Source organism: Sciurus vulgaris (genome assembly GCF_902686455.1).
Source record: "Sciurus vulgaris genome assembly, chromosome: 6".
NCBI classification, from domain to species: Eukaryota; Metazoa; Chordata; class Mammalia; order Rodentia; family Sciuridae; genus Sciurus; species Sciurus vulgaris.
The window spans coordinates 138651856-138665170 of record NC_136466.1 but is presented as its reverse complement, the minus strand read 5'-3'; the positions used below and the strand labels follow the sequence as shown (position 1 = coordinate 138665170).

Here is a 13315-nt window from a genome sequence, read left to right as displayed (position 1 = left end):
AATTCCAATTAAAATCCCAATGATGTACCTCACAGAAATAGAGCAAGCAATCATGAAATTCATCTGGAAGAATAAGAAACCCAGAATAGCTAAAGCAATCCTTAGCAGGTAGAGTGAAGCAGGGGGTATTGCAATACCAGAACTTCAACTACACTACAAAGCAATAGTAACAAAAATGGCATGTACTGGCACCAAAACAGACAGGTAGATCAATGGTACAGAATAGAGGACACGGACACAAACCCAAATAAATAGTTTTCTCATACCAGACAAAGGTGCCAAAAACATGCAAAGGAGAAAAGATAGCCTCTTCAACAAATGGTGCTGGGAAAACTGGAAATCCATATGCAGCAGAATGAAACTAAACCCCTATCTCTCACCCTGCACAAAAATCAACTCACAATGGATCAAGGACCTCGGAATCAGACCAGAGACCCTGCATCTTATAGAAGAAAAAGTAGGTCCAAACCTTCAACATGTCGGCTTAGGATCAGACTTCCTTAACAGGACTCCCACAGTACAAGAAATAAAAGCATGAATCAATAACTGGGATAGATTCAAACTGAAAAGCTTTCTCTCAGCAAAGGAAACTATCAGCAATGTGAAGAGAGAGCCTACAGAATGGGAGAAAATCTTTGCCACTCATACTTCAGATAGAGTACTAATTTCCAGAGCATATAAAGAACTCAAAAAACTCTACACCACGAATACAAATAACCCAATCAACAAATGGGCTAAGGAACTGGGCAGACACTTCACAGAAGATCATCTACATGCAATCAACAGATATATGAAAAATGTTCAACATCTCTAGTAATAAGAGAAATGCAAATCAAAACTACACTAAGATTTCATCTCACCCCAATGAGAATGGTGATTATCAAGAACACAAGCAACAATAGGTGTTGGTGAGGATGTGGGGAAAAAGGTATACTCATACATTGCTGGTGGGGATGCAAATTAGTGCAGCCACTCTGGAATGCAGTGTGGAGATTCCTTAGAAAACTTGGAATGGAACTTCCATTTGACCCAGTTATCCCACTCCTTGGTTTATACCCAAAGGACTTAAAATCAGCATACTAGAGATACAGCCACATCCATGTTCATAGCTACTCAATTCACAATAGCCAGATTGTGGAACCAACCTAGATGCCCTTCAGTTGATGAATAGATAAAGAAACTGTGGTATATATATATAATGGAATATTACTCAGTCATAAATAATAATAAAATTATGACATTTGCAGGCAAATGGATGAAACTGGAGAATATCATGCTAAGTGAGATAAGCCAATCTCAAAAAACCAAAGGACGAATGATCTCGCTGATAAGCAGATAATGACACATAATGGGGGGTGGGAGGGAAGCAAGAATGGAGGAAGGAGGGACTGTATAGAGGGAAAAGAGGAGTGGAAGAGGTGGGGGGAAAGGAAAAAATAGCAAAATGAATCAAACACCATTACCTAAGTAAGTGTATGATTACACAAATGGTATGCCTTTACTTCACACACAGTGAAACAAGATGTATCCCATTTGTTTACAATAAATTTTAAAAAATAATTTATTATCTTATTACAATAAATTTTTAAAAATAATAAAATATTTAATATTTTATTACAATAAATTTAAAATAATAATAAAATAAATTTTAAAAAATAAATAAATAAAATAAAATATAAAAAGGGCTGAAGATGTAGCTCAATGGTAAAGTGCCCCTGGGTTCAATTCTTAGTAAAAAAAATAAAATAAAATAAAAAATAAAACCAGAATTTTTTTTAAATGATAATTACACTGTTTTTCTGTGGAACTTTTATAATATAGAAAGAATTACTGATATTTGTGAAAAATTCTTCCTAGGACTCAAAAATCAAGGCCAATAAACAATTTTAAAATAAAAAACAAAATTAGAAGAAACAATAACACAAGCAACTGCCAAGTTTACCCCGAACTCTTATTCATCTCCTTTTTATTTCTCTTTGAAAAACCACCAGCATTTTTTAAATAACTTCTTCCTCTTTGCTATGGAAAATAACAATTTGCATGTTCGCTGAATTTTCCTATGAGAAAGGAAAAAGACAATTTTAAGGTTCTTTTTAAAGCATTTAAATGATGTAAACATTTAATGGCATTATAATCTGAAATTTAATCCATTAAAAATAGTTAGAAAGTTTTATGTAAGAATTATTCTTATAGGACTTATGAAATCTTACATAAGAATTAATGTGACTTGCATTATACCAAGTCATGTTATTTAAAATAACACTAGAAACTGTAGTGCATTGTAATAAAAATCACAAATCATTCTAAACAAGGCAGGAAATAGTATTCAAACATACCATCATTATTTTATATTAATATCATATGAGATGGATATAATTATAAAATTCTCATCTATAACTTATTAAAGTTCCACACATTCCAGTTATCATTTGGTGATAAATACAAAAATACCATAGAGCCTACTATTAAGCGTTTACACTACCTGAAAATGTGTTTCCAACCACTGGAGTCTTTCTCCCTGTAATAATATGCTCAGAGTTTTTCCTTCTCTATTTTTTCTTCCTTTCTCCCTCCCTTCCTCTTCAGCCCTTCCACTCATCTCTAACTCCCTCTGTTCTTCCCACTCTCCCTCTTTTCTCACTCTCTTCCTTCCTTCCTTCCTTCCCCCCTCCTTCCCTTCCTCTTTCTTGCTTTCACTCCCACCTAGGGAGGGAGCTGGTAAATAGTAGTGTGGTGAATATCAGATATCAGAGTGCATTATAGAATTATGAGTGGAAAAAAACACAGCAATTAAAAGTTTTAGTATATGAAGGATGAGCATGGAAATAATTAGCACTACTATTTTAAGATGTATTTCTAGAAATATGAAACTACTGATAAAAATATGTATGTGCACACATCTAAAACAGTTAAATACACTTATTATCTGGCAAGCTGTTCCATTTTAGTAAGTAAATTACTTGGCAATCTTCTTTGTTTACAGTTTCTGTTTCTCTTCACTTTCTTTATTATGAGAAACTCGTGAAATTACGCTGGATCATAGCAAGACTATTAAAACTCCTGCAAGTGGAAATTCAAGTATTATTGTTTCCCTAATATAGCAATAATTTCCCCAAATATTATTTATCATTTACTCCAATCACTAGAGGATTTGGTAGGGTGTCTGGATTTGGCAATGAAACATTCTGCATTTTTTATGATCTTCATTTCAAATATTCTATCTCATCACATGGCCACATTTTGAGATCAGTAAATAGTCATTTTAGTGTAGAAAATAACAAAAACACTGCCATCTCATTATACTCTCTATTTACAGACTACATACATTTAGAAAGAAGTTTGATAAATTTACAGAGCCTCTTGAACATGAATACTACCCTATATTAGCAATATTAATGAAGGGGAAAGAGATGTACTACAAAATAAAAGAAGAAAAAAATAATTTATGCTATGGTTTGTAATGTAAGCATATACATACTCATAGTTACAAGTATACAATTATTTCATAGTATGCCTCAAATCTCCCAATCCAGTTGAGCACTATCCGCAAAGGTCAGAAAAGCCTAAGTTTAAAATATAATCAGTCTTTAATAGTTAAGAGATAAAAGGAAAAAACTTACTACCAACTTTTTTCAACATTACCATGATATACTAAATAATATGCCAGGAATTTTTGTATTCAACAATAAGTTGTGATTTTTAAAACCTTGGCCCAAAGCTTCACCTATTTAAATGTTACCTTTTTATGCAAAGGTCTTATAGGTGTCCTTATTTCATTTCTATGAAGTCCTCCTTCTTTGTCTATTGTCTCCATATCTCCCATTCTTTTCCCCTGAATTCTTCAAGCTCTTTGACTCCTTTATAGAGGTAATTGGCAGATATTTCAAATCCTACTGTCTTACACAGTGCACTGATACGGCAATGTACTAATGACAATAAAAGCTCCTTAATAGCAGAGTCAAGCCTTCCACAACACAACAGCACTATCCAGTGTGACAATATACTCATCAAAAATATACTGGTTGGTCAAGCATGGTGACACATACCTATAATGCCACCTACTTGGGAGGTTGAGGCAGGAGGATCACAAGATCAAGCTTGGGCAACTTAGAGAAACCCTACCTCAAAATAAGATTTTAAAAAGGGCAGGGGTATAGTTCAGTGGGAGAGAACTTACCTAGCATGCTGGAGGCCCTGCGTTCAATTCCTAGTACTAGAGGGAAAAAAAACTGGTTGACATTAAGAAAATCACTACAAATCCAAATTCTTAATACTGGGGTTAAAAAAAAAAAAAAAAAAAAAAGGAATACTTCTGAGAGTGACTTAACAAAGTCATAAATGATTAATGCTTTCTTTTTAATCTTTCAATATCCCATGTTAATATCTGAGAATCACAAAGACTGAAGATAAAAGTACTGTAAATATAAAATATGCATTTTAGAAGTGAGAAAACTGAAGTCCAGAGAGGTTAACAAAGAATAGAACTGAGTTCTTCAGACACCAACTTCAATACTACAGTCACGGCACCTTCAACTTAAAAAGTTTTTTCTTGTCTTTAGAGATTATACTCTTCGTCATTTTTTTTTTTTATTCTGTTGGTCCCTTTCTTGTTCTTTCCTCTGACATAAACCCACATTATCTTATCCTTAAACACTCAAATTTTTAACTATTTCTCCAATTAGGAGCTGGGGGTCAAGCTCAATAGTAAAATACTTGCTGAGAATGTATAAGGCCCTAGATTCAATCTCCAGCACCAAAAAACCAAGTCTCCACTTAATATTTCACAACACCTGATGCAGACAATACTCAGACCACAGATCAGAAAAACTACTATTAAGCCCCCAGTCCAGTATTTGCTCCTACTTCTTACATATTTCTGTCAACATTAATCACCTAAATTTGAAATACAAAGCTGGACTCATTATCATCTCTCCCACAATGTCTTCTTTATATTATGGCACCATCAATTTCATTGTTCCTCGGGACTGCAAACTTTAAGTGCTTTCTTACTCTCTTCTCCACTTAAAACTACTATTCCTTTTCTCATCTCTTTTTCCATTTTTTTCCTTTCAAAAAATACTTCAGAGGCTGGGGATGTAGCTCAGTAATATAGCACCTGCCCATGAAGGTCCTGCTTTGAATCTCCAACATTGGGAGGAAAAACAAAACAAAACAAACAAACAAAAAAACAAAAAAACAAAATTTCAGTGATTATTATATAATAGAGGCTAGTGGGGGCAGTGGATAAAGTTAAAACTTAGCAAAAGAGAACTGCTGTCCTCAAGAAGCTTCAGATCTAACGAAGGGCAAAAAACTGGACAAAAAACTAAAACAATGGTAAGTACTGTTTAGAAAGGATAATAACATGGAAAAGTAGAAGAAGAAGAGATAAATTCCAACAGGGATAAGGAAGGATTCCCAGAAATGACATGTAACCTTGACCTTAAAGAATTATATTGAGAGTATTGGAAATGCAAAAAACAAAACAAAAACCTACGCAAGGTCAAGTAAATATGAAGCTGCATGCTGTGTTTAAGAATAGCATTTTCTTTGACTAAAGCAATTATTCTCTAGGAGCATAGTTTCCAAGGGGAAAGAGCAGGAATGGAGGGTTGGTGCTTAAAACTAGCAAACTCTCCTCAATCCCCTTTGAGAAACACTGAGTGTGATGACAGGAGGGAATATGTTACACACATGAACAATGCAGAGACATATATTAACTAGTATGGTTAAGGTAGTACAGAAGAAAATAATACAGAATAAATCATAAAAGGCCTTGAATGCCAAGTTCAGGAATTTGAACTTCATTCTGTAAGCACAAATGTATATGTGTGGAAAGTTTTTATTATTGTTTTGCTTTTAATTTAAAGGAATAAAAAGACCAAATCTGGATTAGAGCAAAATAATCCACACAGGAAGTAAAGAACTACTCTTATCACTGAGCTACAAGACTTTATTGTCACCCAAATGAGATAATGAGAATGTGAACTAGACCAATGGACAATGGGAATAGGAGAGACTGAATTCAACAGCTATTCCAAAGACAAACTGAAGGAACATAACTAAGAGAATGAACAGTCTCTAGCTGGACTCCAGATGTTGGTGGTACCTAAAAAGTGAAAGGTGGGTAATCTCTGGGGTACAAACTTTAACACACCATGACTTTGAGATGATTACCAGACACATAAAGGTCATTAACTAGTCTGGGCACTCTGGCTAAATTATAGCTTTCTGTTTCAATCCTGCAATATTTCAAAGCTTATATTCTCAACTATAAAAACAAGAGATCAGAATTTCCCAAATCGTTGTTGAAGATTAAGTGAGATAATATATTTTAGTGCCTGGCACAAAATTACTAATGCAAGCAGTAGAATGTGAAATTAAAAATGCCAATGAATTTTGCAAGACATTATTAGTATACCTTTAGAAAGTATTTTCGGTATAGGGAGAGAGCTGTGCTTGTAACACTCTAGTGGTTTGTATTAAAATTCCTAAGAAAGATTGTCTTCTGAAAATTGGCAAAGACTTAAAAATTAGACCAGAAACTATGCAACTCCTAGAAGAAAACAAAGTTTCAACACTTCAAATGTATAGACATAGGCAATGACTTTCTCAGTAAGACCCCTAAAGCTCAGGAAATAATGCTAAGAGTTGATAAATGGGATGGCATCAAATTAAAACATTCTGTGCAGCAAAGGAAACAAGGAATGTGGAGAGAACCTACAGAATATGAAATACCTTTGCTAGCTACTCTTTTGACAGAATATTAATATCTAGAATATATAAAGAACCCAAAAAAACTTTACGCCAAAAAATCCAATAACTCAACTAATAATTGGGCAAATGAATGAGATGCTTCTCAAAAGAATAAATACAAATGGCCAACAAATAATGAAAACATATTCAACACCATTAGCAATTAAGGAAATGTAAATCAAAACTACACTGAGATTTCATCTCATACCAGTCAGAATGGTAATCATCAAGAATACAAATAACAGGGCTAGGGTTGTAGATCAGTGATAGAGTGACCGCTTGCCTAGCTCACATGATGCACTGACTTCAATCCTCAGCACCACATAAAAAATAAAGGCATTGTGTCCATCTACAACTAAAAAAGAATACTTTAAAAAAGAATATAGATAATAATAAATGCTGAAGAGGATGTGGAGAAAAGAAACATTTTCACTCTGTTGGGACTGTAAATGATTACGATCACTATGGAAATCAGCATGGAGATTCCTCAAAAGACTAGGTAGGCATGGAATTACCATATGACCCATCCATCCTACTCCTTGGTATTTACCCTAAAGAAGTAAAGTCATCATACTACAGTGATACATGCACATTCATGTTTATAGAAGCACAATTCACAGTAGCCAAACTATGGAACCAGCCTAGATATCTATCAATGGATGACTGGATAAAGAAAATGTGGTATATACATACAATGGAGTTTCATTCAGCTGTGAAGAAAAATGAAATTATGTCATTTGCAGGAAAATGTATGGAACTAGAGTACATTATGTTAAGTGAAATAAGCTGACATAAGGTCAAGAGTCATATATTTCCTCTCCTATGTGGAAGCTAGAGAGGAAAAAGGAAGAGAAAGGTGTGGTGGGGGCATAGGGATCTCATGAAAATCAAAGGGACATCAGCAATGGGAAAAGGAGGGACGTGGAGAGAGGGGGGAAAGTTTTGGGAAAGATGCTGAACAAATTCCGTTACACTGTGTGCAAATAGGTAAACATATGTACAGGTATGTAACAACAGATCCCATCATTATGCACAACTATAATCTACCAGTTAAAAAAGTGGAAAGTGCGAAAAAAGCACTATGGAAATTAAAAAATAAATCTGTGTAAGAAGAAATTGTACCACTTAAGGTATAAAGTTGTGGAATAAGGATAAACTATTCTGTCTACAGTGTCTACAAAAAAAATAACTGTTTCATAATCTTTATTGCTTATCTCCCACCCTTAGCTCATGCCCGCGTAGGATACAATAAATGCTTGCTGAACACCAAAATAACTAAACCAACAGGAAGGAAGAAATGAAATAAAAGAAAAATCTTAGTTCTACAAAGAATCTTAGAGGAAACAGTATCAAGAGCAAAAAATTACTCTTAGTAACAGAGATGCTTTATTATCTGACTCAGGAAAAGAGAAGGTAAGCATAAGGAGAAGAAAAGAATATGGAATTCACATTAGACGGCCTCTACCTTCTTAATGAACAACAGCCAGGTGTGCTGGTACAAGCGTGTATTTCCAGCTACTTAGGAGGCTGAAATGAGGAGGGAGCAGGAGGACTGCAAGTTCACAGCTAGCCTGTGAAAAAGGTCTGGGGATATAATCAGTGGCAGAACACCCCTGAATTCAATCCCCAGTACTGGGGGAGAGAAGAAAGAAAGCAGTTAGCTACACAGTATAGAGAGACTACAAAATCAGTCTGGAATCCAAAGAAATTAAATTAGTTGATTCCTCCACTCTAACACATATTTCATTTTATTTCTGTAGCCAGCAGCTCAGTCCAGTCCTCCAGTGTCTCTTAATATTATATTAGAAGCCCCCTAACTAGTTTCACTATCTCCTAACTTTCCCTTTACAAAGGTGTGATTTATTCCCTAGAGCCACTTTGTCCAATACTATTCTTATGCAGTCATTTCTGTAAGACTTCTCTGATCCTTTACTCACCAGACTGTCAATCATTCTCTCTGGCTACTACTGGGCTACTTCTATTCCTTGTATAGTTCGATTACTTAATGTTCCATAACCCAAACACTTCTTTATGTCTATACCAATAAACTCTTCAAAAGGGGATAAAACCTTTCTCATCTTATTCCTCCAGCACTTAATTCAGCATCTAGTATATAATAGGCTTTCAGTCAATGTTTGTTTTGTCTAACTGAAGCAAGCAAGTAATAAATGAAACTGCAAGAAATCAGAAAACAAAAAGTTAAGTGTCCAAATCTACATAATTTCGAATGACTTTCCTATTCTTCTAGGTACTAAAAAACAACCAAGTCAGTAAACATTTTTATTCCTTTTAGAGGAAAAGTAGAGGGATTAGAAAGTCAAAACTATAAAACTCAACAGTACTTTGAACAAATTTTACTGTAATAATTATGTCTGAATACATAAGTGTTTATGTTCTGGGAATTCACTTTGAACACTATAACAAGAGGGGCTTACCCAGGAATAACACTGTGACTTTTTTCAAGTGAGAGTTCAATGTCAGGAAAAGATGCACTACTGTAGAAACTGGGGGGGAAAGTCTATCCCCTCTGTGGAAGTAGCCAACAGAAGCATGTGGGTTTCAAATAATATTTTGGCATGAAATGTACAAAGTATTTAAATATATTAACAGCCAATACTGGGGAATTTTACAAATTAAACAGAGTAGGTGTCTGATCAAAACCAAAAACAAGTACCAGAAAGTTGACTATAAAATCCACTGCAATGAGTTCCTAAACCAGGTCAAAATTAAATCTATCAACAAATCTTCATTGAGGAACTCTGTAAGAAGTATAGCAGTAACACCAGTAAGAAACCCAAAAAAACCCTTAGAACTTTTCTGAGTCCTAAGAAGTCTGAAAACTTAGTCAAGTCATTATTAGAAAGAAATCTTCCAAAGTCAGGGAGAGAAATTCTGAGGTCCTGTAAAAGAACACATCATACTCTATCTTAAGTGCATATAACAGAATGTGCTTTATTTAGACTTCATTTATTGGTAATCTCTATTTTTTGGTAATCACTTTTAAATTGAAAGTTTTGCTTTCTATTGTTATATTCAAAACTGTTTCAGATATCAATACAATAGAAAGTCTCAAAAATAAGTCTGAATTCTATGATTCCTTGTTAATAAACTTATAATCATCAAGACAATCATTTGAAATATTTTAATGTGATTTAAAGAATTCTGATTTTACAATATAGGAAGGCAACTAATATTAAATATCACAAAGCATAAAATCCTATACTGAATACTTTAAGAACTACTTCATTTACCTCTAACATTTTTACTAACTCTTTGAAGTAATGGCTTTTTTTCAAGATAAGGAAACCAGAGGTTAAGCAAGGTCAAGTAACTTGCCCCAAATCACCCTCAAACTGAACTCTAACTTGAATAGACACAGTGTTATTCCTGGGTAAGCCCCTCTTACAGTGCAAAGTGAATTCCCAGAACAGGAACAAACCTGTATTCAAATATAATTATTGGAATAAAATTTATTAAAAGTATTACTGAATTTTATAGTTTTGATAATCTAATCCCTTTACTTTTCCTTTAGTAAAAATAAAAATGTTTACTGTCTTGGTTGCTGTTAAAAGAGACAGTTGAGATCACAACCCAGAACTATTGGACTTTATAGTTAGCTCTCCCTTCACTACACACTGATGGCTGCTTTGGAGATTACAATAACCCTAATCTCTATAATGAACTCTATTGAATATCTACTCAATTAATTTCTTGAAAATTACAGAAAAATAATTAGAATAAGAGCAAAGACTAACCTTAGTATTAAACAAAAATCTTGGTTGCCCAAACTTTATATTTTTACATACTGTAATCCAATACGTAAACAGCTGCCCTTCAGCTGCAACCCAGGGCTCCTCACAGTTCTCAAATGATTATTACAGTTTAATTCCTCATGAACTTTCACATTAGATCCACAAGCCTTTGAACAATGAAATGTTTGTCAGAATAACAGTTTCTCTAAACAATAGTGTCACTATATAATGACTCTAACTCACATTACTTTTTTATTCTAAACTTCCTTATAATTTAGAATTCAGTTCTCATGTAACCTCTCATTCTTGGTTGTATCCAGCTTTTGAGATCAGTTTCAATTGGCTATGTATATATTGTTCAAAACTGAAGTACATATTGTTAGGGCAAGAAGAAATAGCATTTTCTACACTTTATATATAATCCTGGAAACACCTATGGTCATAGTCAGGTGTTTACTGTCAGCAAACATAGCACTTTAAGCGGTAAATATTTGGTGTTATCTGTGTCCTTGAGTAAAATGGGAATAAACCATAGGTATCAATCAATCTTGTTTACAAGCTCATCTACAACCCAAAATTTTGACACTAACTAGAGAAATCACTCAACAAACTCAACTCAATGTGCAACTATAATTTACTTCCAGCACCATATCCAAGGTTTTTAAGGTAGAAACTAGTCTCAAGTTTGCCTATTTTTTTTGCCTCCATCTGAAACACATGCTTGCATATAAACTGGATCACTAATAAACTACATTTCTTAGAGAACTGAAATGCCAAATTTCAAGTCTGTAAGGAATTGTTTTTATTTTATAAGAAAGTTTACTAGAAAATCTACTTTATATAACTTTTTCATACATGTGTTACACAGTTTCCAAACTTGCACAAAAATCATAAACTTTACATTTTTCTTTACTAATTCTCAAAATCTATCTGCTGAAAAAAATGTTCCAAATTAATGCACTGGTGATCTACTTAGTTGCCATTTCCAGTACTTAATGCCCTACTATACTACAATTAAAAAAAACTCTTCTGCTTTTAAAAGGATCTGGTTCCACTAAAGCCAAGTCCCCAAAATTTTCTGAATAAAATATTAAGTTGCAAAAATGTACTTTTGTAGTAAATGAAAACTGGCCTGTTATATACCAGTAAGCTTACACTATGATATACAAAATACATTAGAATGCTTTCAATACAGAGATGGGCCTCAACAATGAACCCATGTCTAACAAACACTGTAATAACAGTCATTGCATTGAGTACAACACAGGGTATAAACTGATCTCATGGAATGTTTACAACGACCTTTTTTTAAAAAACTTCCTAAGGTGTTCCACAGATCGCAAAAAGAAAATGATTCTGTACAATGAACCAGATTACACTCCAAGCTATAGCCGGTGTGAAATATGACCGTTGGAATCAGTAGACCAAATCCTGCTTATCATGGAAGAGAAAAGAATTTTGCATGCAACTACAAATTCTTCATCAAGACACTGTCGAAAAAACTCCAGTACGGTGACTGACGGAAAAAGAAGTAGTCGGATTCGGGCCTTAAAAATATAACCCGGGTTTACCCTGCTCGGAAGGTGTAAACAAACCCATCTCCACTGCAGAAGGTAAACAATGAACCTGCAGCAGGGTGAGTGGGCGGTCTTTTGCCAACTACAAACCAGCGGCCCAGGAAAGGGAAGCGGGAGGGAATACAGCGTAAAACACACACTTGGCAGTAATGACCGGTTTTCACTATCGAGTTATCAATGCTTAAGGTCCCCACGGGACGGTGGGCAAAGAAAAAAGAAGTCGCACGCAGTCAGTAAAAACCACGCAGGTCCGGCATCTCCTCCGAGGAACGGGGAAGGCAGGATGTGGTCGCTGTTCCCACAAACACCCTTTAGCAACCTAAACAACAACCTCTACCTCCCTCCCGCCGCCCAGGGTTCGGTGCACGAGCTCCGGGATAGGTGAACGATCCCGGGGGTCCGCAGAACCCAGAGGGGTCGCCGGCTCGCCGAGTTCCGCTCCGTGCTCCCCCACACCCAAGACCCGGAGAAGGGCTCGGGAGAGCCAAGTGGGCACCGGGAAAGGGGGATGGGTCCGGTGAGGCAGCCCGGGCTCGGCTCCCGCGGGCCGGCAGGCGGGGCTCGGGCTCTGCCCCCCGGTCCCCCGCCGGTCCCGTGCGGGGCCCGCCCCTGCCTCCTGCCCCCGGCCCCCAGCCCCGGCTCCTCCCCAGGAACGCGCCCTCGCCGCCGCCCGCGGCGCCCCGCGTTACCTCGGGTCAGATCCAGCGGGACGTTCTCCTCGCCGCTGTCATTCCGCCCTGCGCGAAACAGACACACAGCCCCAATTAGGATTCGCTCGCAGGCCAGCGGCGGCTGCCCTGGCTCCGGCCAGCGCCCCGGCTCGCTTCCCCCACCCAGAGCCTGGGGAAGGCAAGCGCCAAGGGTGGCGGGCGCCGGGTGATGGGGCGTGAGGGCTGCAGCGGGCTTACCTCGTATTCGGAGGTTCTTCAGAGAGCGGCCGCGGCCGATCGCCGCCATATTGACGGGTTTCAGTCACAACACCGGAAACCTCGCCCAATCGCGCGAGAACCCCTTCCCCTCCCTGCGCGCCGCGCCCGCCCCCCGCGGCATCTCCCCCGCCCCTCCGTGGCGGCGGGCGGCGGCGGTGCCCGCACCACGAAGGGTGCGGAGGGAGTGTGACGCCCACTGGAAGCGGCTTGCGGCGCCTGCCCGGCGGTCCCGGCACACGCCTGCGGGCAGAGAACATTTTCCATTAAGGAAATCCCATTGATGAGTGCGTGCATGGTGGAA

At 37.1% G+C, this 13315-nt stretch overlaps 1 protein-coding gene across 1 annotated transcript in view; it reads right to left on the bottom strand.

Annotated features, from left to right (window-relative positions):
* RICTOR (RPTOR independent companion of MTOR complex 2) overlaps positions 1 to 13098 on the bottom strand; it is a 119143-nt gene extending 106045 nt beyond the window's left edge. The window contains 2 exon segments of the mRNA XM_079144446.1: positions 12775 to 12822; positions 12994 to 13098. Of these exon segments, the coding sequence (XP_079000572.1) occupies positions 12775 to 12822; positions 12994 to 13042 (97 nt within the window). The 5' untranslated portion in view covers positions 13043 to 13098.
* Between the last annotated feature and the right edge of the window lie 217 nt (positions 13099 to 13315).